The sequence below is a fragment of the Oncorhynchus mykiss genome, chromosome 30, assembly GCF_057628025.1.
Source record: "Oncorhynchus mykiss isolate SJ-2025 chromosome 30, ASM5762802v1, whole genome shotgun sequence".
Lineage (NCBI taxonomy): Eukaryota > Metazoa > Chordata > Actinopteri > Salmoniformes > Salmonidae > Oncorhynchus > Oncorhynchus mykiss.
The window spans coordinates 41,311,412-41,339,167 of record NC_143051.1 but is presented as its reverse complement, the minus strand read 5'-3'; the positions used below and the strand labels follow the sequence as shown (position 1 = coordinate 41,339,167).

General features: G+C 42.4%; 2 protein-coding genes and 1 long non-coding RNA gene across 4 annotated transcripts in view; 2 read left to right on the top strand and 1 right to left on the bottom strand.

Annotated features, from left to right (window-relative positions):
* LOC110487689 (plectin-like) overlaps nt 1–18,141 on the top strand; it is an 80,710-nt gene extending 62,569 nt beyond the window's left edge. The window contains 8 exon segments of the mRNA XM_090228331.1: nt 233–316; nt 416–520; nt 1,217–1,315; nt 6,289–9,513; nt 9,907–10,562; nt 10,564–11,935; nt 11,937–15,933; nt 15,936–18,141. Coding sequence (XP_090084457.1) covers nt 233–316; nt 416–520; nt 1,217–1,315; nt 6,289–9,513; nt 9,907–10,562; nt 10,564–11,935; nt 11,937–15,933; nt 15,936–16,267 — 9,870 coding nt within the window. The 3' untranslated portion in view covers nt 16,268–18,141.
* The window catches only part of LOC149970311 (uncharacterized), a 431,327-nt gene that overhangs the window by 138,227 nt on the left and 265,344 nt on the right, over nt 1–27,756 (top strand). The gene's annotated exons all lie outside the window — the stretch shown is intronic.
* LOC149970313 (uncharacterized) lies at nt 81–22,590 on the bottom strand. 2 transcript variants are annotated; one of them, XR_016493692.1, is made up of 2 exons: nt 22,389–22,590; nt 81–238 (listed from the first exon to the last, which is right to left on the bottom strand). XR_016493692.1 is itself a non-coding variant. In XM_090228330.1 (2 exons), exons 1-2 carry the CDS (start codon nt 22,551–22,553, stop codon nt 20,138–20,140), a joined length of 1,206 nt encoding a protein of 401 aa, XP_090084456.1. In that variant the 5' UTR covers nt 22,554–22,590; the 3' UTR covers nt 19,745–20,137. The 2 variants fall into 2 exon arrangements, 1 of the variants encoding a protein (XP_090084456.1); XM_090228330.1 differs by lacking the exon at nt 81–238 and adding an exon at nt 19,745–21,178.

Below are 27,756 nucleotides of genomic sequence, written 5' to 3'. Positions count from 1 at the left end.
AATAATAATAATTGATTGGATTTATATAACGCTTTTCTACCAAGATGCCCAGTGTTTTACATAGTAACAGGGAAACTCACCTAATCCACCATCGATGTGAGGCACCCAGGACTAGGTATCAGGAGGCTTCCATTACAAATAGGGGAGTTGAAGATTCTTAGCTCGATGATGGAATGTAATGTTACGTTATCAAGACTCGGTTTTTCAGTTTTACAATCTTTTATTATTGCAGAAACTCCTAGAAGAGATCGAGAAAAACAAAGATAAGGTTGAGGAGTGTCAAAAACATGCAAGGTCATATATTGATGCGGTCAAGGTGCGTATGCAGATCAGATGTCACTTAAAATAAGATTATGCAAATACAGATTTGTTGCATCAATGATATTTGTATATTATGTCAATGTGTTTTCCCCAGGGCTATGAGCTTCAGTTGGTGACGTACAAAGCTCTGATGGCACCTCTGGCTTCGCCCCTAATGAAAACCAAAATGGAGTGTGCATCTGACAATATCATCCAAGAGGTAGACATATAGACATGATGGGGAATTTATTTAATAGTCTTTTACAGCTTCAGTAGCTTTAAAGTTGTTTACAATTACAGTGAGTTGCAAAAGTATTGGGACAGTTTTAATTAAACAATGATTATGAGATAAAGGTGCAGACTGACAGCTTTAATATGAGTGTATTGTCATCCATATTGGGTGAACCGTTTAGAAATGGCAGCAGGTTTTGTACATAGTCCCCCCCATTTTAGGGGACCAAAGGTAATGGGAGAAATTATATGTGTATTAAAGTAGTCAGAAATGTAGTATTTGGCCACATATTCCTAGCACACAATAATTAATAATGACTCTACAAACTTGTTGGATGCATTTGCTGTTTGTTTTAGTTGTGATTCAGCTTATTTTTTGCCCAATAGAAATGAATGGTAAATAAAGTCTTGTGTCATTTTGGAATCACTTTTATTGTAAATAAGAATAAGAATATTTCTAACACTTCTACATTAATGTGGATGCTACCATGATTATGGATAATCTTGAATTATTATTGAATTATTATTATTATTATTATTATGTGAATAATGATGAATGCAGGCATAAATATCATACCCCCCAAAAATGCTAACCTCTCCTGTTATTGTTATGGTGAGAGGCTAGCATGTCTTGGAGGTATGATCATTATTCACAATTGTTTCAACATCTGGAATTGTCTTTCAGTATGTGACTCTGAGAACCCGCTACAGTGAATTGACGACTCTGACCAGCCAGCACATCAAGTTTATAATGGAGACACAGCGCCAACTTGAGGATGAGGAGGTAATTGAGGGACAGATTGAAAATAGGCAGCAGCTCCCTGCTTATCCACTAACCATAACAACAATATCCTGGTCCAAGATCTGTTTGTGCTATCATGTCAACTCTTTTCCATGCAAACATTTTGTGGCATGTCAAGGAGTGGCATGATGGCACGAACAGACTCACATACGCAGGCTATAACAACAGTTACTATAAAACACTCTCTTTATGGAAAATCAAATATATCCTTGTCAGTATATAGTACCAGTCAGAACACCAAGTTCACCAGTTCACCAGTTTTTCTTAATTCTTTACTATTTTCTACATTGTACAATAATAGTGAAGACATCAAATCCCCATTTTTGGACCTTGTCTCTTATTAATCAAATAATATATCTTCCACAATATCTTGCATAAAAGTAGGATTAGATTATGCAGTAAATGTCAGTAATTGGGATTGGCTTGCTTACGTACAGTAGCTTTGACATTTTACAAACTTCTGTACATGGCCGTGTAGGTGCTCCGAATTTTTCCTAATAATTTAAAAATACTGATCAACTCGATTTAAACTTAGCCTCTGTGGGTAATACACTTTGCATGGTCTTTGCACATTATTATTTCTCTGCTTCTGTCCTTTCAAGTTTATTTCCAATTTTAAAACATGGTGGATTGAATTTGAAGAAGGTAAAAGATAATACAATCTTAGTCCAAGGTAAAGTTCAAGAGTAGTAGCCAAGTCAGTACATTGAATGTGTTCTTTGATTGATTCTTATTTGATATTAGTAATGAAAGATGAAATGGTTACTACAAGAGAAAACAAGGAAAAATACCTCAACTGCATTATGCTATTCAAGATCTCAATAGTGTTGTTGCAATGTAAAGTCTCACTATGTGAGCCATACATTAAGTATGGGATTATTTTCTCAAAGCAAATAGCAAACATTTCTGTCCCTAGATAACAAATATTTATTAATTTGAAATACATTTAGGTTCCGACATTATTGACAACCATGATAAAGATGAGCAAAAATGACTGTATAAAATAAATTGTGTGTTCAAAAACATTAGAACTTTTTTAGCATACAATATACAGTGCATTCGGAAAGTATTCTGATCCCTTCACTTTTTCCCAATTTTGTTACGTTACAGCCTTATTCTAAAATGTATTAAAAAAATGTTTACTCATAAATCTACACACAATACCCCATAATAACAAAGTTCAAACAGGTTTTTAGAAAGTTTGCATATGTATTTAAAAAAAAAACGGAAATGTAACATTTACATAGGTATTCAGACCCTTTACTCAGTATTTTGTTGAAGCACCTTTGGCAGCGATTACAGCCTCGTGTCTTCTTGGGTATGACGCTACAATCTTGGCACACCTGTATTTGGAGAGTTTCTCCCATTCTTCTCTGTAGATCCTCTCAACCTCTGTCAGGTTGGGTGGGGAGCATCGCGTACAGCTATTTTCAGGTCTCTCCAGAGATGTTAGATCGGGTTCAAGTCTGGGCTCTAGCTGGGCCACTGAAGGACACTCAGAGACATTCAAGCCACTCCTGCGTTGTCTTGGCTGTGTGTTTTTAGGGTTGTTGGAAAGGGTTTAGGGTTGTTGGAAAGGGTTAGGGTTGTTGGAAAGTGAACCTTTTAACCCAGTCGGAGGTCCTGAGCGCTTGGGAGCAGATTTTCATCAAGGATATCTCTCTCTTTGCTCTGTTCATCTTTCCCTCGATCCTGACTAGTCTCCCAGTCACTGCCGCTGAAAAACAAGCCCTCAGCATGATGCTGCCATCACCATGCTTCACCGTAGGGATGGTATTGGGCAGGTGATGTGTGGTGCCTGGTTTCCTCCAGACGTGAAGGTTGGCATTCAGGCCAAAGAGTTCAATCTTGGTTTCATCAGACCAGAGAATCTTGTTTCTCATGGTCCAAGAGTCCTTTAGATGCCTTTTGCAAAACTCAAAGCGGCTGTCATGTGCCGCTCTACCATAAAGGCAGGATTGGTGGAGTGCTGCAGAGATGGTTGTCATTCTGAAAGGTTCTCCCATCTCCACAGAGGAACTCTTTCAGAGTGACCATCGTGTTCTTGGTCACCTCTCTGACCAAGGCCCTTCTCCCACGATTGCTCAGTTCTTGGAAACCTTCAATGCTGCAGAAATGTTTTGGTACCCTTCCCCTTAGCTGTGCCTTGACACAATCCTGTCTCTGAACTCTACAGACAATTCCTTTGACCTCATGGCTTGGTTTTTGCTCTGACAACTGTGGGACTGTATATAGACAGGTGTCTGCCTTTCCAAATCATGTCCAATCAATTGAATCAATCAAGTTTCTAAAAACCTGTTCACGCTTTGTCATTATGGGGTATTGTGGTTGTAGATTGTTGAGTTTAATTGTTATTTTTTTAATTTTAAACAAGGCTGTAACGTAACAAAATTTGACCCGATTCAGGAAACTAAGCGTAACTAATGTGTTTTTTTTGGCAGAAATGCCTTCTCGAACATGTGAACTTTCATGTGCCAAACAAACTTGCATTTCATCTGTAAATAAGAAAACAATTGTTAAATGATGAGCCTTGTTAGTTAAGCCACAGAAAAAGGGGGCAACCTTACCACTAGCCATGATTGGCTGAGATAATGAGTGGGCTGGACATGCCAAGAGAGGAGTTTGGATTGGTCTGCCATATTGAAGACTTCTGTCTATTTGAGCTCATGATGTGTTGGTAATCCTGTCGAACGCAGCCTTTTTTTTTTTGGTATTGTGTAGCGGCGCTGCATAAGTGTTGCTTTCCACTTTCTGGAGGATCAAGTTTTGAAATCAGTGGAATTAGAGTATGATAGCTAAAGAGATGGAGAAAACAGCTGTCTCCAGATTACATTTTCAAACTAAGGGCAACTGTGGCATGGCATTCCTGACAGGGAGACGCGTCCATCAGGCATGATGATGTATACAGGTGAGATAGTCTAGCGATAGCTAGCTACATTTTCAGATATTACATGTTTGTCATTTTGACAGAAAGTGGTTTCATTTCAAGCTAAAGTGTACTGTTAGCTAGCTAGCTAACGTTAGCTGGCTGGCTCCCTAGCTGACGTTATTATTTGTTTCCCAGAGGCATTTTCTTTTCTAGTTAAAGCCTAATGCTAGCTAGCTAACATTGGCCCTGGTTGGTTAGCTCCCAGCACTGTGGCATTGTTGGCACTTTGTTTGTTGTTGTTTAACCAGCTAACGTTACCTGGCTGGCTTTGTTAGCTAACGTTATGTGATGTATGTGATCTTAAATGTTGCTAGCTAGCTAGGTGCTAGGTGCATTAGGTGCATTGTTTATCTAGCTAGCTAGCTATGGGTTAAAGAATGCTCCTGCAACTCAGCATTCTTTGTCCTCCAAATACGACGAGTTTAGTTTTTACCAAAAAGTTATATTTTGGTTTCATCTGACCATATGACATTCTCCCAATCTTCTTTTGGATCATCCAAATGCTCTCTAGCAAACTTCAGACGGGCCTAGACATGTACTGGCTTAAGCAGGGGGACACGTCTGGCACTGCAGGATTTGAGTCCCTGGCGGCGTAGTGTGTTACTGATGGTAGGCTTTGTTACTTTGGTCCCAGCTCTCTGCAGGTCATTCACTAGGTCCCCCCGTGTGGTTCTGGGATTTTTGCTCACCGTTCTTGCCATTTTGACCCCACGGGGTGAGATCTTGCGTGGAGCCCCAGATCGAGGGAGATTATCAGTGGTCTTGTTTGTCTTCCGTGTCCTAATAATTGCTCCCACAGTTGATTTCTTCAAACCAAGTGGTGCAGGTCTACAATTTTGTTTCTGGTGTCCTTTGACAGCTCTTTGGTCTTGGCCATAGTGGAGTTTGGAGTGTGACTGTTTGAGGTTGTGGACAGGTGTCTTTTATACTGATAACAAGTTCAAGCAGGTGCCATTAATACAGGTAACGAGTGGAGGACACAGGGGCCTCTTAAAGAAGAAGTTACAGGTCTGTGAGAGCCAGAAATCTTGCTTGTTTGTAGGGGACCAAATACTTATTTTCCACCATAATTTGCAAATAAATTCATTAAAAATCCTACAATGTGATTTTCTGGATTTTTTTCCTCATTTTGTCTGTCATAGTTGAAGTGTAACTATGATGAAAATTACAGACCTCTCTCATCTTTTTAAGTGGGAGAACTTGCACATTTTGTGGCTGACTAAATACTTTTTTTTTTTTTGCCACTGTATATGTCTTAAGCTAAGGTGTACTGTTAGCTAGCTAGCTGGCTGGCTCCCTAGCGGACGTTATTATTCATTTCCCAGAGCTGTTTTCTTTTCTAGTTAGAACCTAATGTGGCTCCCGAGTGGAGCAGCGGTCTAAGTCACTGCATCTCAGTACTAGAGGCATCACTACAGACACCCTAGTTCGAATCCAGGCTGTATCACAACCGGAAGGGATTGGGAGTCCCATAGGGCGGCACACAATTGGCCCAGTGTTGTCTGGGTTTGGCCGGTGTAGGCCGTAATTGTAAATAAGAATTTGTTCTTAGTTAGTTTGTTGCCTAGTTAAATATATGTATTTTTTATTAATGTTGGCGGTGAGTTTACAAATTGATCAACTTTCAAAGCAGAATTACTTTCCCATTGTTCCCACTCAAATGCAGTGTATGATATACCATTGTGTAGCTCTGAGTCTCTAATTTATCCAATGTAAAAAAACACAATTTCAGCTTTTGCTACATAAGACCAAATCCAGGTGGTGAGTCACAAATGTGGAAAAGTGAAGGGGTCTGAATACTTTCCGAATGCACTATAGCTATCAGTATTTGAATTATTTATTTTATACAGTCATTTTTGCTCATCTTTTATCAAGGGTGTCAATAATTGTGGACCCCACTCTGTCTACCTACATGTACTTAAACGTTTAACTTTTTTGAGTATTTCAAACAGCTCAAACATTTATATTCTAACACTGTAATACTTAGCATTGTTTTACCCTTTTCTGTTTGCTTCCACTCATACAGACAGCTACTGAAAAACTACAGAAGGAGGAGAGAAAAAAGTTGGCTGAGATGCAGGCTGAATTAGACAAACAAAGGCAGTTAGCTGAGGCACACATCAAAGCTATCACTAAAGCGGAACAAGAAGCCCAGGAACTCAAGTTGAAAATGAAAGAAGAGGTCAGCAGGAGAGAGGTTGTGAAAGTAGATTCTGAGAAACAGAAGCACAACATACAGCAGGAGCTGCACGAACTCAAGAACCTGTCAGAGCAGGAGATCCAAACCAAGAGCCAGCAAGTTGAGGAGGCACTGTATAGTCGTACCAAGATGGAGGAGGAGATCCATATCATCAGAATCCAATTAGAGACTACCATAAAGCAAAAGGCCACAGCTGAGGCCCAAATTCAGCAGCTCAGGGACATGGCTGCCGAGGCTGAGAGACTGAGGAAAGTTACTCAGGAGGAGGCAGAGAAGCTTCGCAAGCAGGTGAATGAAGAGACTCAGAAAAAGCGCAACGCAGAGGAGGAGCTGAATCGCAAAACAGAGGCAGAACCAGAAGCTGCCAAGCAAAAGCAGAAGGCCCTGGATGAGTTGCAGAAGTTCAAGATGCAAGCTGAAGAGGCAGAGAGGCGCATGAAACAGGCAGAAGGGGAGAAGCATAGGCAGGTCATGGTTGCGGAGGAGGTGGCACAGAAGAGTGCCGCCACCAAACTGCAGACCAAACGCTTGTCCTTTAATGAGAAGGCAGTAAAGCTTGAGGCATCGCTGAAACAAGAACAGGGCACTGTTATTCAGTTGCAGGAAGAGGCAGAGTATCTCAAGAAGCAACAAGAAGAAGCCAACAAAGCCAGGGAGGAAGCAGAGAAGGAGCTTGAGAAGTGGAGGCAGAAAGCCAATGAGGCACTCCGTTTGAGGCTCCAGGCTGAGGAAGAAGCCCACAAGAAGAGCCAGGCTCAGGAGGAAGCAGAGAAACAGAAAGAGGAAGCTGAGCAAGAGGCAAAGAAAAGGGCTAAGGCTGAAAAGGCTGCTCTTAAGCAAAAGGAAATGGCAGAGAAGGAGCTGGATAAACAGAGGAAATTGGCAGAGGGAACAGCACAGCAGAAACTCTCTGCAGAACAAGAGTTAATTCGCCTAAGGTCTGACTTTGACCATGGTAAGCAACAGAGGTCTTTATTGGATGAAGAGCTCCAGCGCCTGAAAAATGAGGTGAATGCTGCAGTAAAAGAAAGGAAACAGCTAGAAGACGAACTGGCTAAAGTGAGAAGTGAAATGGAAGTTCTTCTTCAGTTGAAGTTGAAAGCTGAGAAGGAGACCATGTCTACAACAGAGAAAAGCAGAAATCTCCTCGAGTCTGAGGCATCAAAAATGAGGCAACTAGCTGAAGAGGCGACTAAGCTGAGATCAATCTGTGAAGAGGCAAAGAAGCAGAGGCAGGTAGCGGAGAATACTGCAGCTCGGCAAAAAGCAGAGGCTGAGAAGATACTCAAGGAAAAACTGGCAGCCATTAATGAAGCAACTGGCCTGAAAACTGAAGCTGAGATTGCCCTGAAGGATAAAGAGGCAGAAAATGAGAGACTTAGGAGAAAAGCCGAAGATGAGGGTTATCAGAGAAAGGTCTTAGAAGACCAAGCAAAACAGCACAAGCAAGACATTGATGAAAAGATCACCCAGCTTATGAAGACTTCTGATTCTGAATTGGAGAGGCAGAAGAAGATTGTAGAGGAAACTCTTAAGCAGAGGAGGGTGGTCGAGGAGGAGATTTGCATCCTAAAACTAAACTTTGAGACGGCATCAACAGGCAAGTTGGATCTTGAGTTGGAGTTGAACAAGCTTAAAGGCATTGCAGATGAGACGCATAAGAACAGAGTCAAGGCTGAGGAAGAGGCAGAGAAACTCAGAAAGCTTGCTTTAGAGGAGGAGAACAAAAGAAAGCAAGCTGAAGAGAAAGTTAAAAAGATCACTGCTGCAGAGGGAGAAGCTGCGCAACAATGCCATGCAGCTCAGAAAGAAGTTGAGCGCCTCAAAACGATTGCTGCCGATGCTAACAAGCAGAAGGACAATGCTGACAAAGAAACAGAGAAACAGATTATTCTAGCCAAAGAGGCTACACAGAAATGTAGTGATGCAGAAAAGAGAGCACAGGATGTTCTGGTCAAGCAGAAAGAGAACAATCTTTCCCAGGCCAAGCTCAAAGAGGAGTTTGACATGGCTAAGAAACTTGCACAAGAAGCTGAGAAGGCCAAGGAGAAAGCTGAGAAAGAGGCTGCTTTACTCCGTCAAAAAGCAGAGAATGCTGAGAAACAGAAGCAGCAGGCAGACGCAGAGATGGCCAAGCACAAAAAGCTAGCTCAACAAACATTGAAGCAGAAGACACAAGTTGAGCAGGAGCTAGCAAAGGTGAAAATGCGACTGGATGAGACTGATAAGCAGAAAAATGTTTTAGATGAGGAGCTTCAGCGCCAGAAGGATGAAGTTAGCAATGCTGTCAAGCAGAAAGTTCAAGTTCAGGATGAGCTATTTAAGGTCAAGGTCCAGATGGAGGGGCTGGTCAAACTTAAGCTTAGAATTGAGAATGAGAATCAGCGTCTCATGAGTAAAGACAAAGCTAATGCTCAGAAATTCCTGGAAGAGGAAGCTGAGAACATGAAGAAGTTAGCAGAGGATGCTGCCAGGCTAAGCTTAGAAGCTCAGGAGGCAGCCCAAGAGAGACAGATTGCAGAGTCCGAGCTTGCCGAACAGAGGGCTCTTGCTGACAAAATGCTGAAGGAGAATATGCAAGCTATCCAAGAAGCAACTAAACTGAAAGCTGAGGCAGAGAAGCTCCAGAAACAAAAGGACAAAGCTCAGGAGCAGGCCCAAAAACTGCTGGAGGACAAGCAGCAAATGCAGCAGCGTCTTGATGAGGAGACAAAGGGCTTCCAAAAATCTCTAGAGGCTGAGCGCAAGAGGCAGCGTGAAACAACTGCAGAAGCAGAGAAATTGAAGCTTAGGGTGACACAGCTCAGTGATGCTCAGTCCAAAGCAGAGGAGGAGGCCATGAAATTCAAGAAACAAGCTGATGAGATAAGAGTTTGTCTCCAAGAGAAAGAGCAAAATGCTTCAGAAAAAGTAATTGTAGATAAACTGCAGGGGCAGAGATTACAGAGAAGCAAACAGTCTGATGATTTATGTAAAACCATAGCTGACCCTGAGAAAGAAAAGGATAAATTACAAAAAGAGGCTGCAGACCTACAGACTAAGTCTAAAGAGGTATTGTGCAATGTAAAATAATCTTGTGAAAATCCATTTGCAAATAACCATAAGCTTCTCAAAAACGCTAACACATAAAGGAGATCCAAATGTCCTATTCATGTGAATTGCAGAGACTGTCATCAATACTAAGTGTCCAGCTCATGAACTGAATGTTGCAGCGTTTTGTAAATGAAATTGTATTTTCTAGCAAATGCTTTTCAAATGAAACCGATTTCGAATACATTTCAAAATATTACATGTTGTATATAATATATCATATTTATATATTAATATTTTGATTATATTATGTAGCAGTTACGTATAATCAGAATAATATATTGTTAAGACCATGTGCAAAAATGTCTTTAAAGTTGTATTAATTTTATCTTAATTTTTTTCTCTCCAAATTAGAGTTCCAATGCCCATCAAAAACAAATTAAAAAGGAAATGATAATTATTGAGCAGACTATCCTGACAGAAAAACAAATGTTGCTGAAAAAAGAAAAGCTCATTGAGGAAGAGAGAAATAAGCTTGAGAAACAGTTTGAAGATGAGGTTAAGAAGGCCAAAGCCCTCAAAGATGAGCAGGATCATCAAATGAAGCAGATGGAACAGGAGAAGAAGAAACTCCAGGCTACCATAGATGCCTTTTTGAAAAAGCAGAAGGATGCTGAGGAGGAGATGTGCAATAAGCAGAAAGAGATGCAGGATCTTGAAAATAAAAGGCTTGAACAAGAGAATTTGTTGGGTGAGGAGAATAAAAAGCTTTGTGAGAAGCTGCAGCAACTTTCTACACCTAAGAAATTAGTAACACCCCACACTAAAGAAAGGGAGATTCAAACTGAGGAGGTCCCTGAAGACCAGCTAATTGCAATGACAATGGTGGGGACTACAAATAAAGTATTCAATGGGTCTGAAGTAGTAGATGGTGCAAAGAAAAACAAAGATTCACCATTTGCTTTTGATGGGATTAGGGACAAGGTTCCTGCCAGCAGGCTCCATGACATTGGTATACTGAACAAAATGGACTTTGACAAGCTGAAAACAGGGAAAACCACAGTGCAAGACCGAGAAAGTGAAAACATGTCTCAAAGGCAAGAATAGTGTTGGCGGAGTCTTGACCTCAGCCAAGCAGAAAATGAGTGTGTACCAGGCCATGAAAGAGAATAAACTTTCTCCTGGTGCTGCCACAATGCTTCTTGAAGCTCAGGCAGCATCTGGGTACCTCATTGATCCAGTGAAAAACAGAATGCTCTCTGTGGATGAAGCTGTAAAGGAGGAATTAATAGGTCCAGAACTCCATATCAAAATGCTTTCTGCAGAAAAAGCAGCTACTGGTTACAAAGATCCTTATACTGGAGACAAAATATCACTCTTTGAGGCAATGAAAAAGGGTTTGATTGAACAAGACCAGGCCGTTAGACTTCTGGATGCTCAGATTGCAACTGGTGGAATAATTGACCCTGTCAATAGTCACCGTGTACCACTCCAGACAGCCTATAAGCAGGGCCAATTGGATTCTGAGATTAACAGAACTTTATCAAACCCTACTGCTGACTCAAAGTTATTCCTTGACCCAAGCACTCAGGAGAGCCTCACTTATCAGCAACTATTGGAGAGGTGCACCTCAGATGCAGAGACAGGCCTACTTGTGTTACCAATCACAGAGAACGCTGCACAAAGTGACAAGACCTACACAACTGAAGAGACTAAAGATGTACTCACTAAAGAAAATATCTCTGTTCTAGTTGGAAGATTCCAAGGAAAGACTGTGACCATTTGGGAAATCATTAACTCAGAGTATTTTACAGAGCTACAGAGGAAGGATCTGATTCATCAGTATAAGACCGGAAAAATCACAATAGAAAAATGTATCAAAATTGTCATTAGTGTTGTGGAAGACAAAGAGAAGAATAATGAAATTGTGTTTGATGGTCTGAGGACTCCTGTCACTGCAGCTGAACTTCTAGAATCAAAGATAATCAATAAAGACTTGTTCAACAAATTGCATAATGGCAAAACAACTGTCATTGAAATCTCTGAGATGGAGTGTGTTAAGAAAGCCTTAAGAGGAACACCTAGCATTGCTGGAGTGATCGTTGAGTCAACCAAGGAGAAAATACCATTCTATCAAGCTGTAAAGAAACAGATGCTCTCTCCCGAGACTGCATTGACTCTTCTTGAGGCTCAAGCTGGGACTGGATTTATAATTGATTCTGTCAAAAATCAGAAGCTCACTGTGGATGAGGCTGTTAAATCAGGTCTTGTTGGCCCAGAGATGCATGAAAAACTTCTGTCTGCAGAGAGAGCTGTTAATGGCTACAAAGATCCCTACACTGGAAAGAATTTATCCCTATTTCAGGCAATGTTGAAAGACCTTATTAAGAAAGACCAGGGTATCCGTCTGCTAGAGGCTCATATAGGTATAGGTATACAGCAGAGGTATAATTGATCCAGTCAAAAGTTATCACATCCCACATGATGTTGCCTGTAAACGTGGATATTTTGAAGAAGAAATGAACAAGACCTTGAGCAACCACACTGATGAAACTAAAGTATTCTTTGATCCTAACATGTGGGAGAATGCATCTTATGTACAACTCATGAAAAAATGTCTCACTGACAAAGAGACTAGTTTTCCATTTCTTCCGCTCTCAGAGAATGCAATTCAAAAGTCAAAAGAGAAACAAAAGTCAAAAGAGGATCATCAACACACTGAGCTCCAGATCAAAGATGCCTTGAATCAGGCAACAATGGAGCTGCAGTATGGACCTTTCAAAGGAAGGAAAGTCACTATTTGGGAGATCATAAACTCTGAATATATTACAGAGGAACAAAGAATCGAGGTAATTCAACAGTACAGAACTGGAACAGTGACTATTGAACAAATTATTACAATCCTTGTCACAATGGTTGATAAAAAGGAGACCAAGAAACAGGAAAAAGAACAGGCCAGCTTTGAAGGTCTTAGATCACCTGTCACTGCCAACTCATTGTTTGAATCCAAAATAATTGATGAAGCTACATATGATCAACTCCAACAGGGCGAAAAGAAACCGAAAGAAATCAGTGACATGGACGCAGTCAGGAAATACTTGCAAGGAACAGATGGACAGATTGCAGGCATCTATATGGGTGACTCAAAGGAAACGGTTAGCATTTATCAAGCAATGAAGAAGAATATATTGAGACAAAATACAGGTCTTGCATTACTCGAGGTACAAGCAGCAACTGGTTTCATCATCGATCCTGTCAAAAACCAGAGGTACACTGTGGATGATGCTGTGAAAGCAGGAGTTGTTGGTCCTGAGGTTCACAAGAAACTTCTTTCAGCTGAGAAAGCAGTGACTGGTTTCAGAGATCCATACACAGGCAACATTATTTCCCTCTTCCAAGCCATGAAGAAGGAGCTTGTGCTACAAGAACATGCCATTCCCCTTTTGGAAGCTCAGATGGCCACAGGAGGGATTATTGACCCAGTCAGCAGTCACCATGTCCCAAATGATGTGGCCTTCCAACGTGGCTATTTCAATAAGCAGATGGCTAAGACCTTTACTGACCCGTCAGGGGATATCAAAGCCTTCGTTGACCCCAACACTAATGAAAGTTGCACGTATAAACAACTGCAAGAGAAATGCATAAGAGATCCAGATACTGGTCTGTGCTTCCTGCCACTATCAAAAGCTGAAGCTCAAAGTCCAGTGGAAAAGTCCTACGTATACACAGAAGAACAGGCACAGACAGACTTGACTAACAGTCAAGTGGATATCCCTCATCAGACCTATGGAGGGAAGGTAATGACCCTATGGGATGTCATGATGTCAAACCTGCTCCCTGAGGAGGAAAAGCTAAGGCTCCTGGAACAGTATCGCCGTGGGCAAATCACAAAGGAGAGAATGATCATCATCGTCATTGAAATCATTGAACAAAGGGACATATTAAAAGTAAAGCAGAGCATGTCCTGTGATGTGATCAGACAAAGAGTCACTATTGAGGAGCTCTACAGTTCTCGCATTATAGATCTTCAAACATACAATCTGTTGAAGCAAGTGAAGAAAACTATCCGTGAGGTTATGGAAATGCCATCTGTAAAGCAGTATCTGTTTGGCACTGGCAGTATTGCTGGAATCCTCTCAGACTCCCCCTCTAAGGTCAGTATTTACCAGGCATGGAAGAGAGGTCTCATTAAGCCTGATTTTGCTATCAGTCTCCTGGAGGCCCAAGCAGCAACAGGATTCATCATTGACCCTGTGAAAGATGAATTGCTAACTGTTGACGAGGCTGTGCGCAAAGGGATAGTCGGCCCTGAAATCCATGACAAACTTCTTTCTGCCGAGAGGGCAGTCACTGGCTTCAAGGATCCTTACAGTGGAAAAGTAATCTCTCTCTTCCAAGCGATGAAAAAATACCTTGTTCCTGAGGATTATGCCCTGAGGCTCCTTGAAGCCCAGGCTTCCACTGGAGGCCTTATGGATCCAGAATACTACTTCCACCTTCCCACAGATGTTGCCATGCAACGCAGGTACATCAATAAGGAAACATTTGACAGGATCACTGATCCAAACTGTGATGTACAAGGTTATGTTGATCCAACCACAGAGGAGAGACAGACCTATGCCCAACTGCTGAAGAGATGCAAAGTTGATAAAGAGAGTGGTCTGCGATTACTTTCAATGGCAGACAGAAGGCTGCTTTTCAAGGGTCTCAGAAAGCAAGTTACCTTGGATGAGCTGCTTTGTTTGCAGATTATTGACCAAAAGACATACAATGATCTCACTGAAGGCCTTATCTCAGTGGAAGAGGTCAGCAGAGAAGTGAAGAAGTACCTTGAGGGCACAAGCTGCATTGCCGGAGTATATGTAGAATCTAGCAAAGATCGCCTGTCAATCTACCAAGCAATGAAAAAGAAGATGATAAGACCCGGGACAGCCTTTGAACTTCTTGAGGCTCAAGCAGCAACAGGATATATAATTGACCCAATACAGAACCTGAAGCTGAGTGTTGGTGAAGCTGTTAAAATGGGAGTCGTTGGTTCAGAGTTCAAAGTCAAGCTCATCTCTGCTGAGCGTGCCGTTACAGGCTACAGGGATCCGTACTCTGGCAAGAACATCTCCCTATTCCAGGCTATGAAAAAGGGTCTCATTCTGAAAGACCATGGCATTCGACTATTGGAAGCCCAAATTGCCACTGGTGGGATCGTTGATCCAGAAGAGAGTCACCGCTTGCCAGTTGAGATGGCCTACACACGTGGTCTGTTTGATGAGGAGATGAATGGCATTCTTACAGACCCATCTGATGACACTAAAGGCTTCTTTGACCCTAACACTGAGGAGAACCTCACTTACCTGCAGCTGATGGAGCGATGCCTGATTGACCCGGAAAATGGACTTGCACTTTTGCTGTTAAAAGAAAAGAAACGTGAGAGGAAGACATCCTCCAAATCGTCTGTCCGTAAACGTAGAGTAGTCATTTTTGACCCAGAGACAGGCAAAGAGATGTCTGTGTATGAAGCATATCACAAAGGACTTATTGATCACCAGACCTACATGGAGCTTGCAGAGCAGGAGTGTGAGTGGGAGGAGATTACTATCTCCTCATCTGATGGTGTTGTGAAGTCCATGATCATTGATAGAAGGTCTGGCCAACAGTATGATATTGATGATGCCACCACAAAGGGCCTCATTGACCAGTCTGCTCTGGATCAGTACCGTGCTGGCACTCTGTCCATCACAGAGTTTGCGGACATGCTGTCCGGAAACGTAAGTGGCACCAGATCTAGGTCCTCCTCCTTTGGGTCCACATCATCTTACTCCAATAGTTCAGCCCCCTCTATCAAACCCCCAGCAACAATATGGAGTGACCCAACAGAAGAATCGGGCCCTGTGGCTGGAATACTAGATACTGACACATTGGATAAGGTGTCAGTCACAGAAGCCATGCACAGAAATCTTGTGGACAATATCACAGCTCAAAGATTGCTGGAGGCTCAGGCTTCCACTGGTGGCATCATTGATCCAAATACTGGAGAGAAATTCTCAGTTGCAGATGCAGTGAACATGGGACTTGTGGATAAGATAATGGTTGACCGAATCAACCTGGCACAGAAGGCCTTCAATGGATTTGAGGATCCCCGAACCAAAACAAAAATGTCTGCTGCACAAGCATTAAAAAAGGGGTGGTTGTATTATGAGGCGGGTCAGAGATTCCTAGAAGTACAATATTTAACTGGTGGTTTGATCAAACCAGATGTCAATGGCAGAGTTCCACTGGATGTTGCTGTCAACAAGGGCACCCTAGATGCACGTACTGCACAGAAGCTACGGGATATCAGTGGATACTCCAAATACCTCACCTGCCCCAAGACAAAGCTTAAGATCTCATACAAGGATGCAATGGATAGAAGCATGATTGAGGAGGGTTCTGGTCTGCGTCTGTTGGAGGGTCTTCTCAGTCAAGTAAAGGCCTTTACAGTCCTTACAGTGTTAGCAGTTCTGGGTCAGCATCCGGTTCCCGGCCCGACTCAAGAACTGGCTCCAGGTCAGGCTCCAGACGAGGGAGCTTTGATGCCACAGGCTCTGGCTTCTCCACTAATTTATCTTCCTCATCCTTCAGCTCCACAAGCTATGGGCGCAGATATGATGCAGGATCACACAGCGGACTTAGCATGGATGCGCTAGCACAGGCCCTGACATCATTAGCAATGGGCAGAAACTGCAATTCTGAAGAGAGAATTTTTACCACAATACAAACCAATTACTCCCCAGTTGCCTAATTCTTATTAGAAAAATAGTCTACCTTTATTCTGCTCTGCATGTGGTTATTATGGGGCTTTTCAGCAATATATTGTAATTATTTTTGCTGGCTTTTTGTCAAAATTGGATTCAGTTTTACATTTTCAAAGTACATTTTAAGTTGCTCTCTTTTGTATTGTGTCTGAGAAGTACATTTTTGTTGCATGATTTATATGCTTTAAATACAGAAGAGCTGACTGTATTCAAACTATCTTTTTATTTTTAGCAACTACAATGACATTGATAATAACGTTTTCAATATTAGACATATTGAAAATGTTCTATTTTTAAGTCAGCTTGTTATTAATTGTAATTAACATTTTCTGACGTGGGTTAAAATTATATTTGGATTCTATTAAATTCCATCAAAGAAAGTATCTTGGTTAAAGTATCCATTTTTATAGCAAACCAAATTAGATGTGAAAGCTGTTAAACTATTTGGTAGGAGGACATTTAGAATATCTAGAAACAGATACAAAACTTCCAATCTGCAGAGCAAAGTAAAGAGTCACAGAACAATTAATTATTATAACACTGGAGCAAATGCTTCAAGAAAACCAAGCCTCAAAATCTTTTCTTATCTCTGCTACACTGTCCCTAATACTGTGCCAATGTCTGGATTCTACATATCCCCTGCTTGTGATATACAATGGACTACCAAACAGTTAAAACTATGCAGTCTTTATACAGTTAAGCATCCTTCTGGAGAAAGCATTCCAATGATGGCAATCCCAACATAATAAAACATGGACCAACACACTTGAAGTAAAAGATGCCTCACATCACCATGAAACACCATTGGACACCCCTGGTCTCATCTCAAGCTGCAATAACTTCTCAGCAGAAATATTTTTGCCAGACACAAATCTTAAATCAATTCTGTATATTCAAGTAATTTTTTCTTCATTTTGTTGAAGCCTATGTTTTCCTGAGACCGTCAAGTCAAAATGAAGAACTAGCTGAAATAAACGTTAGCGTTCACACTTAAGACTACACCGAGATACGTTTACATAATTCATTTTAGCCTTTTTATTTTTCAGACAATTATTAACAAATAACTCTGAAAAGGCAGATCTTAATGTTTAGTATTCAAAATATAATGAATCATTGTACTGCCTTGCTTCTACCCTACACCTGCCTACTAATATATCTGATCTCATATGGTAACAGCCCTAACCACCACCACATGGATCACAATTGCTGTATTGTAATGTTTTTGTTAGTGCCTGCATATTCAATGCATGAAAGGGTTTCACAGACTACAAGGTGTGAATAATACTGTAAATTGAGTGATTCAGAACAGGGAAAATAATGTGGTTATTATCAGGTATTTCCCAAATTCATGGCAGTCATACAGTATTCATACCGCATCAACACCCTTTTATTTCACTAGATTAAACTAAGAACATTTGTACAAGGCTAAGATTTAAATAAATGTTTATCACAAAAATTATTCAGTTTTGAAATGTATAAGACAATCTTTACTGACTGTATTAGCTTCGTCACTTGTTGCCTTGTGAACCAGTGTTCATATTTCCCAAGACAATTGCTTGGTTTTTTTTCTTCCTTAGAAGTACTTTCCTTTGTAAATCATCATGTTCTATCTCAATATTCATTATATTTTCATATGATACGTTTTATTTTTGCTTTGCATGTTGTACAAACCTGGTTGAAAATATGCAATATAAATAGTTGTATCCATTTTTTCATTGTGAAGCCTTTAAAATGGTTTGAAGGATGTACTTTAAAGTTGGGTTATCAGGCATGGTTAAAATGGTGTATTGAAAGGGTGACATTGTATTTTAATGTTAACACCTTAAGAATGTAAATAAACTTATGAGGTATCAATACGAAATGCAATGTCTTTTGAGTATTTACATTTTTTTATGTTCGAGTGAAGATTTTTGCACTCCAAACAAATCTTTATGTAAAGATGCACTATGCAGAAATCGCTCCACCATTACCTGGTTGCTAAAATGTATAATTATTTGCCTAATTTCAGTTTATTTAACCAAACAAGTAAGTTTTGTATAGAAAATCATTGTACCATGTAAACTGCTAAAAAATGTATTTTTCATAACCAAAAATATTGTATTTTCAGCTGTTTGAAGCCGGCGTACAAAACCGAAAGTAAAAGATGCAAAAAATAAACTTTAGAACGGGAAGCATAGAAATAGCACACATTGAACAGATCTAATGCTTGCTTTGAATGAGAATGATAGATATATAACTCACATTTCTATGTGTATTTTGTCAGCTCGCCCAATAAGTGTATTCAGTGGAATTCAACACAAGAATAAGGGCTTTATGGATGTAATTGGAGAATCAGTATTTTAAGGTTTGAATGCATTGCTCTTAGACAGTTGTCACCTCCAGTAATTGATTGTACTCACAAAACACTATACACAACTCACTTTTTTATTTTACCTTTATTTAAACAGGCAAGTCGGTTAAGAACAAATTCTTATTTTCAATTTCAATTTTCAATGACGGCCTAGGAACAGTGGGTTATAACTGCCTGTTCAGGGGCAGAACGACAGATTTGTACCTTGTCAGCTCGGGGGTTTGAACTTGCAACCTTCTGGTTACTAGTCCAACGCTCTAACCACTAGGCTACCCTGCCGCCACTTGCTCTTAATAGCTTTCTAATTCTTCTGAATTATTAAATGACACAGACAATAATACAATACAAAGGTGTGGAACTCTATCTTTACATCAGCACAAGTGAAATTGAGCCACAGTGGACATTTTATCTAATATTTTTGTCACTGTTAAGTGTCAAATGAGGTGTTAGAAAAGGGGATACTATTCCATCCAATTGGTGACAGATTATCATGTGAATATTAAAAAATCCACATGAAGAACATATTGTGTATTTTCCCACCAGTGGTTTTTCCACCAAACGGACTTCTTGCAGATAAAAATCAGTGCATGATGGCATATGCACACAAAATGTAGCTTTTCACTTAAGTTTTCATGTACCAAATAAAAATCTAAAGCTCAATCTATTTCCATTGCATTTTTGACTCTGCATTTTTTAATTTAGAAATTAATCTTACTCTAAACTATATTTTTCACAATTTCTTGTTTACAGGGAGCTATAGGTATCATCTCTGCACATCGGGAAATACATATCAGTTATTTTGGATATTGAAATGTCAACTATTCATGTAGTTGTACATCGTACCTAAAATCATAAGACTCAACATTTCCCCCCCAAAACAATTCTCAGGACACTCATCAACTGCTTGAGGTCTAGCAATGCAGCTCATATTGATAGAAAAAGATTATATAGTGAAATGCCTATTGGTCATTGTCCTATTGGTTTGTTGCTGTATGATGTTTGCAACAAACAGTATTTACTCAAAGTCGAGAACATACTCAGTCGAACCACACTAGTGGAATCTATTACCAGACACTGCCTGCAGACACGGTGTAACCCAGACTAGCATCTCTGAATGGTTTGATAAGCACTTTAACTATTCTATCCATATGTTGCTGTCCGAAAGCAATGTCAACAGATACCCTCAAGTGGTGGAAGGTCAGTGACTGGTGCGTATTGAATATACATTTGAAACAAATTAATATCAATATTGTAACGGCAGATCTCCTCTTTGTCTGAAGAGAAGTAATGATCGGACCAAGATGCAGCGTGGTAAGTGTCCATAATATTTTTAATAAAGACGAATGAACACTCGAACAAAAACAATAAACGATAACGGATCCCAAAGGTGTGGACTCCATCCGCAAAACCTGAACCTATAGGGGAGGGTCTGGGTGGACGTTTGACAGCGGTGGCGGCTCTGGCGCGGGACGTGGACCCCACTTCACCACAGTTTTTGTCCACCTCCTCAACCACCCGTGTGGCCTCTTATGAGCGGCGACCTTTGCCGCCGACCTCTGACTGGGGACCCTAGCCATGGGTCCCAAATGGACGGGAGATTCCGGCAGCGCCGGACGGCGGGAGACTCCGGCAGCTCCGGAGTGAAGGGCGATTCTGGCATCGCCTGGCTGACTGACGACTCTGGCAGCTCCTGACTAGCTGACGGCTCTGGAGGTGTACCGCACCAGCTCCTGGCTGACGGCTCTGGCGGCTCCTGGCTGACTGGCGGCTCCTGGCTGGCTGGCAGCTCCTGGCTGGCTGGCGGCTCAGGACAGACGGGAGACTCTGGCGGCTCAGGACAGACGGGAGACTCTGGCGGCTCAGGACAGACGGGAGACTCTGGCGGCTCAGGACAGACGGGAGACTCTGGCGGCTCAGGACAGACGGGAGACTCTGGCGGCTCAGGACAGACGGGAGACTCTGGCGGCTCAGGACAGACGGGAGACTCTGGCGGCAGAAAACAGAGAGACAGCCTGGTGCGGGGGGCTGCCACCGGAGGGCTGGTGCGTGGAAGTGGCACTGGGTTGACCGGACTGTGCAGTCGCCCTGGAGCTCTTGCGCACCGAGCCTGCCCAACCTTACCTGGTTGAATGCTCCCGGTAGCCAGGGCAGTGCGGCGAGGTGGAATAGCCCGCACTGGGCTGTCCTGGCGAACCGGGGACACCATACATAAGGCTGGTGCCATGTACACCGGCCCAAGGAGACGCACTGGAGACCAGATGAGTAGAGCCGGCTTCATGGCACCTGGCTCAATGCCCACTCTAGCCCGTCCGATACGAGGAGCTGGAATGTACCGCACCGGGCTCTGCACCCGCACCGGGGACACCGTGCGCTCCACAGCATAACACGGTGCCTGACCGGTCCCTCTCGCTCTCTGGTAAGCATGGGAAGTTGGCGCAGGTCTCCTACCTGTTGTAAACCGGTCTCCTGGCGCAGGTCTCCTGCCTGTTACCATGCTGCTTGGTCCTTGGTTGGTGGGTGTTTCTGTAACGGCAGATCTCCTCTTCGTCTGAAGGGGAGTAAGGATCGGACCAAGATGCAGCGTGGTAAGTGTCCATAATGTTTATAATAAAGACAAATGAACACTCGAACAAAAACATTAAACAATAACGTGAAACCTACAAAAACTGAAACAGTACCGCGTGGCAACAAACACACACACGGAGACAAACACCCACAAACCAACAGTGAAACCCAGCCTACCTAAGTATGATTCTCAATCAGAGACAACTAACAACACCTGCCTCTGAGAACCATACTAGGCCGAAACAGAATCCAAACATAGAAAAACAAACATAGACTGCCCACCCCAACTCACGCCCTGACCATACTAAATAAAGACAAAACAAAGGAAATAAAGGTCAGAGCGTGACAAATATAGACTAATATATCCTAATATAGCTATTGTGTACCTAAACTACACTTACAACTCGTACATTGAATGTAACTAAATGATGGACATTATAGTCATAATGGTCTGAGAAATACAGTAGTCCTACAGTAAATGTGTGGCACGATTCGTATGAGAAAAATGTCAGGCGCATGGCCAACACACCAGGTCTGCACCCAGAGAGTGCCATGAATCTAGGCAATGACATCAGTCTGGTGCTGATTCCCTTCAAAATGAAAGACTTAGAGTGGCTCATAAGTGTTGTCACGGAGAGGTCTTTCACATCACATTTGTTGGACTAGTAACCGGAAGGTTGCAAGTTCAAACCCCCGAGCTGACAAGGTACAAATCTGTCGTTCTGCCACTGAACAGGCAGTTAACCCACTGTTTGTAGGCCGTCATTGAAAATAAGAATTTGTTCTTAACTGACTTGCCTGTTTAAATAAAGGTAAAATAAATAAAAAAATCAGAAGTGAACACTAGTTTCCACCAGTCCCTCCCACACACCCATGTGGGATGGAACTTTCTCTCCATTGTGCCAGGCAATCAATCACAACCTTCATCACTTGCAACTGCTGTTAAAACATTCCACAAGTGATTATGTTCAACCGTCCTCAGTTTAGCTTGTACTTGGATTAAGAAGACTGCTGCTGAAATGTCGGAATTGTTTTCTTATAAAATGAGAGAAGACATAAGAGAAACCATTATTTCAGGGATGTCTAAATGGCTCAGAGTCAGAAACATGATAGAACATGTCATTGTCAGAGATAAGTAAATAAATATATGCTTCAGGCACCCAATGAATCGTATAATGAAAGGTGTAACTGACCTGGAAAAGACGGGAAGTTTGACTTGTCTCCCCACCCATCTCTCTGACATGCATGACTGCCCCCACACAATGCCTGGGTTGTTGTGTCATTGGGTGATGGATGTTATGGTCTGTTTCAGCTAACTGTTGTCTAGAGCGCATGTGCCAAGAGTAGAGTAGGCACATTTGCTATTTAACGCCACAGTTTGTGACAGAACTATCAGTTGAAAATGTGATGAAAACACATTGAACTTTAGATTTTTATTCGGTAAATGAAAACTTACAGTGGGGCAAAAAAGTATTTAGTCAGCCACCAATTGTGCAAGTTCTCCCACTTAAAAAGATGAGAGAGGCCTGTAATTTTCTTCATAGGTACACTTCAACTATGACAGACAAAATGAGAAAAAATGCAGAAAATCACATTGTAGGATTTTTTATGAATTTATTTGCAAATTATGATGTAAAATAAGTATTTGGTCACCTACAAACAAGCAAGATTTCTGTCTCTCACAGACCTGTAACTTCTTATTTAAGAGGCTCCTCTGTCTTCCACTCGTTACCTGTATTAATGGCACCTGTTTGAACTTGTTATCAGTATAACCTTTTGTGACTAGGGGGCAGTATTTTCATTTTTGGAAAAATAACGTTCCCGTAGTAAACGGGATATTTTGTCAAGACAAGATGCTAGAATATGCATATAATTGACAGCTTAGGATAGAAAACACTCTAAAGTTTCCAAAACTGTAAAAATATTGTCTGTGAGTATAACAGAACTGATGTTGCAGGCGAAAGCCTGAGAAAAATCAAATTCGGAAGTGACTCATCTTTTGAAAGCTCTGTGTTCCAATGCTTCCCTATTGAGCAGGCTATCAACCAGATTACTTTTTCAACGTATTCCCCAAGGTGTCTACAGCATTGTGACGTAGTTTTACGCATTTATGTTGAAGAATACCGGTAAGCGGCTACATTGCGCAACTGGTCACCTGATGGCTCCCAGAGTGTTTCTCGCGTAAAATACAGAGGTAGCCATTATTCCAATCGGTCCTACTGAAAAACCAATTGTCCCGGTGGATATATTATCAAATAGATATTTGAAAAACACCTTGAGGATTGATTATAAACAACGTTTGCCATGTTTCTGTCGATATTATGGAGCTAATTTTGAATATTTTTGGGTGTTTTCGTGACTGCAATTTCCGGGCGATTTCTCAGCCAAATGTGAAGAACAAATGGAGCTATTTCGCCTACAAAAATAATATTTTTGGAAAAAAGGAACATTGGCTATCTAACTGGGAGTCTCGTGAGTGAAAACATCCGAAGCTCATCAAAGGTAAACGATTTAATTTGATTGCTTTTCTGATTTCCGTGACCAAGTTACCTGCTGCTAGCTGGACAAAATGCTATGCTAGGCTAGCGATAAACTTACACAAATGCTTGTCTAGCTTTGGCTGTAAAGCATATTTTGAAAATCTGAGATGACAGGGTGATTAACAAAAGGCTAAGCTGTGTCTCAATATATTTCACTTGTGATTTTCATGAATAGGAATATTTTCTAGGAATATTTATGTCCGTTGCGTTATGCTAATTAGTGTCAGTCGATGATTACACTCCCGCACGCGGGATGGGGAGTCACTAGAGGATAAAAGACACCTGTCCACAACCTCAAACAGTCACACTCCAAACTCCACTATGGCCAAGACCAAAGAGCTGTCAAAGGACACCAGAAACAAAATTGTAGACCTGCACCAGCCTGGGAAGACTGAATCTGCAATAGGTCAGCAGCTTGCTTTGAGGAAATCAACTGTGGGAGCAATTATTAGGAAATGGAAGACATACAAGACCACTGATAATCTCCCTCGATCTGGGGCTCCACGCGAGATCTCACCCCGTGGGGTCAAAATGATCACAAGGACAGTGAGAAAAAATCCCAGAACCACACGGCGGAACCTAGTGAATGACCTGCAGAGAGCTGGGACCAAAGTAACAAAGCCTACCATCAGTAACACACTACGCCGGCAGGGACTCAAATCCTGCAGTGCCAGACGTGTCCCCCTTCTTAAGCCAGTACATGTCCAGGCCCGTCTGAAGTTTGCTAGAGAGCATTTGGATGATCCAGAAGAAGATTGGGAGAATGTCATATGGTCAGATGATAACCAAAATATAACTTTTGGATAAAACTCAACTCGTCGTGTTTGGAGGACAAAGAATGCTGAGTTGCAGCCAAAGAACACCATACCTACTGTGAAGCATGGGGGTGGAAACATCATGCTTTGGGGCTGTTTTTCTGCCAAGGGACCAGGACGACTGATCCGTGTAAAGGAAAGAATGAATGGGGCCATGTATCGTGAGATTTTGAGTGAAAACCTCCTTCCATCAGCAAGGGCATTGAAGATGAAACGTGGCTGGGTCTTTCAGCATGACAATGATCCCAAACACACCGCCCGAGCAATGAAGGAGTGGCTTTGTAAGAAGCATTTCAAGGTTCTGGAGTGGCCTAGCCAGTCTCCAGATCTCAACCCCACAGAAAATCTTTGGAGGGAGTTGAAAGTCCGTGTTGCCCAGCAACAGCCCCAAAACATCACTGCTCTAGAGGAGATCTGCATGGAGGAATGGGCCAAAATACTAGCAACTGTGTGTGAAAACCTTGTGAAGACTTACAGAAAACGTTTGATCTCTGTCCTGTCATTGCCAACAAAGGGTATATAACAAAGTATTGAGATAAACTTTTGTTATTGACCAAATACTTATTTTCCACCAGAATTTGCAAATAAATTCATTAAAAATCCTACAATGTGATTTTCTGGAAATGTTTTTCTCATTTTGTCTGTCATAGTTGAAGTGTACTTATGATGAAAATTCCAGTTCTCTCTTGTCTTTTTAAGTGGGAGAACTTGCACAATTGGTGGCTGACTAAATACTTTTTTGCCCCACTGTATGTCTCTGAATCCCTGCGTCAGTGGTACATTCAGCCATCCATTTCACCCATCTCTTTGAGTTTCTTTTTTGTGAAAAAAAAGGATGGCGGTTTACACGGTTTACACAAGGATGGCGGTTTACATTGATTATCGAGGTCTAAATAAAATCATTGTGAAATATAGTTACCCGCTACCTCTGATAAATACGGTTATTGAGTCAATGCACGGGGCACGCGTCTTCACAAAATTGGATCTCAGGAGTGCGTACATTCCATTTGGAAGGGTGATGAGTGGAAGACGGCATTTAGCACCACCTCAGGTCATTATGAGTACCTTGTCATGCCATATGGGTTGATGAATGCTCCATCAGTCTTCCAATCATTCGTAGATGAGATCTTCAGGGACCTGCACGGGCAGGGTGTAGTGGTGTATATCGATGATATTCTGATATACTCCGCTACACGCGCCGAGCATGTGTCCCTGGTGCGCAGGGTGCTTGGTCGCCTGTTGGAGCATGATCTATATGTCAAGGCTGAGAAATGCTTGTTCTTCCAACAATTCATCTCCTTCCTAGGGCATCGGATTTCCACTTCAGGGGGGGAAATGGAGAGCGAACGCATTGCAGCCGTGCGTAATTGTCCGACTCCAACCACGGTAAAGGAGGTGCAGCGTTTTTAGGGTCTGCCAATTACTACTGGAGGTTTATCCGGGGTTTTGGTCAGGATGCTGCTCCCATTACCTCACTGCTAAAGGGGGTCTGGGGCGCTTGCAGTGGTCGGCTGAGGAGAACAGGGCTTTTGGACACCTGAAGACTCTGTTTACTTCGGTGCCTGTGTTGAGTCATCCGGATCCCTCTTTGCCATTCATAGTGGAGGTGGACGCATCTGAAGCAGGGATAGGAGCAGTACTCTCTCAGCGTTCGGGTACGCCACTGAAGCTTCGCCCCTGTGCTTTCTTTTCGAAGAAGCTCAGCCCGAAACTATGATGATGTGGGGGACCGGGAGCTGTTAGCTGTAGTAAAAGCCTTGAAGGCATGGAGGCATTGGCTTGAGGGGGCTAAACACCCTTTTCTCATCTGGACTGATCACCGCAATCTGGAGTACATCCGGCAGGCGAAGAGACTGAATCCTCGCCAGGAAAGGTGGGCCATGTCGGGCGAGTGGCCTTCAGTACCTCATGGACCGGGAGGGTACGGGCCGGAGGAGAGATGCTGGGTTCCGGTAGAGGACGTGTTAGATCCTTCCATGTTAAAATATTTCCACCGTCTCCATCCGCATCTCCCTGCACTGTTATACTGCAAAATGTTAATTGTTACATGCTATTTATCAGTTTTATATGTTCAAATCACAGCAAGACTCTCAGACAGGGGGCATGGGATGTCAGGAACAATGTGTCACGCCCTGACCTTAGAGAGCCATTTCATTTCTCTATTTGGTTAGGTCGGGGTGTGATGTGGGGTGGGCATTCTATGTTTTGTTTTCTGTTTCTTTATTTCTATGTTTTGGCCAGGTATGGTTCTCAATCAGGGACAGCTGTCTATCGTTGTCTCTGATTGGGAATCATACTAAGGTAGCCCTTTTTCCCTCCTTCAGTGTGGGTAGTTAACTTTGTTTGTGGCACTTGTTAAGCTTCAAGCCCTGTTAAGTGTCACGGTTGTTTTGTTATTTCTTGTTTTGTTGGCAACATTTTATTTAAATAAAATAAAATGTACGCTCACCACGCTGCACCTTGGTCTACTTCCAACGACATCCTTGACAGAACCTCCCACCACCAAAGGACCAAGCAACGTGGTAAAGAGGACTCCTGGACATGGGATGAGATCCTGGATGGAAAGGGACCCCGGACGCAGGCCGGGGAGTATCTCCGTCCGAGGGAGGAGATGGAGGCAGCTAAGGCGGAGCAGCGGCAATATGAGGCAAGTCAGCGAAGCAGGCATGAGAGGCAGCCCCCCAAAAAATGTTTTGGGGGGGCGGAGTCTGAGTTTAGACCTGAGCCAACTCCCCATGCTTACCGTGGGGAGCATGTGACTGGTCAGGCACTGTGTTATGGGGTGATGCCCACGGTGTCTCGAGTGAGCATTCACAGGCCAGTGTGCTCTGTGCATTCGCCCAGGACGAAGCCTCCAGTGATGGTCCATGGCACGAAGCCTCCAGTGATGATCCATGGCACGAAGCCTCCAGTGTTGATCCATGGCATGAAGCCTCCAGTGACGATCCATGGCACGAAGCCTCCAGGGACGATCCATGGCACGAAGCCGCCAGTGACATTCCATGGCACGAAGCCTCCAGTGATGATCCGTGGCACGAAGCCTCCAGTGATGATCCATGGCACAAACCTCCAGTGATGATCCATGGCACGAAGCCTCCAGTGATGATCCATGGCACAAAGCCTCCAGTGACTATCCATGGCATGAAGCCTCCAGTGACGACCCATGACAAGAAGCCTCCAGTGATGAAGCCTGCAGTGAGGAGTCA

Excerpts from the sequence above, each read along its gene's own strand:
- LOC149970313 (XM_090228330.1), bottom strand. The coding sequence starts at position 22,553 with ATGTGCCTACTCTACTCTTGGCACATGCGCTCTAGACAACAGTTAGCT. Across the intron at positions 21,179-22,388 it reads AAACTTCCCGTCTTTTCCAG|ACGAAGAGGAGATCTGCCGT; the intron begins GTCAGTTACACC and ends ACTCCCCTTCAG.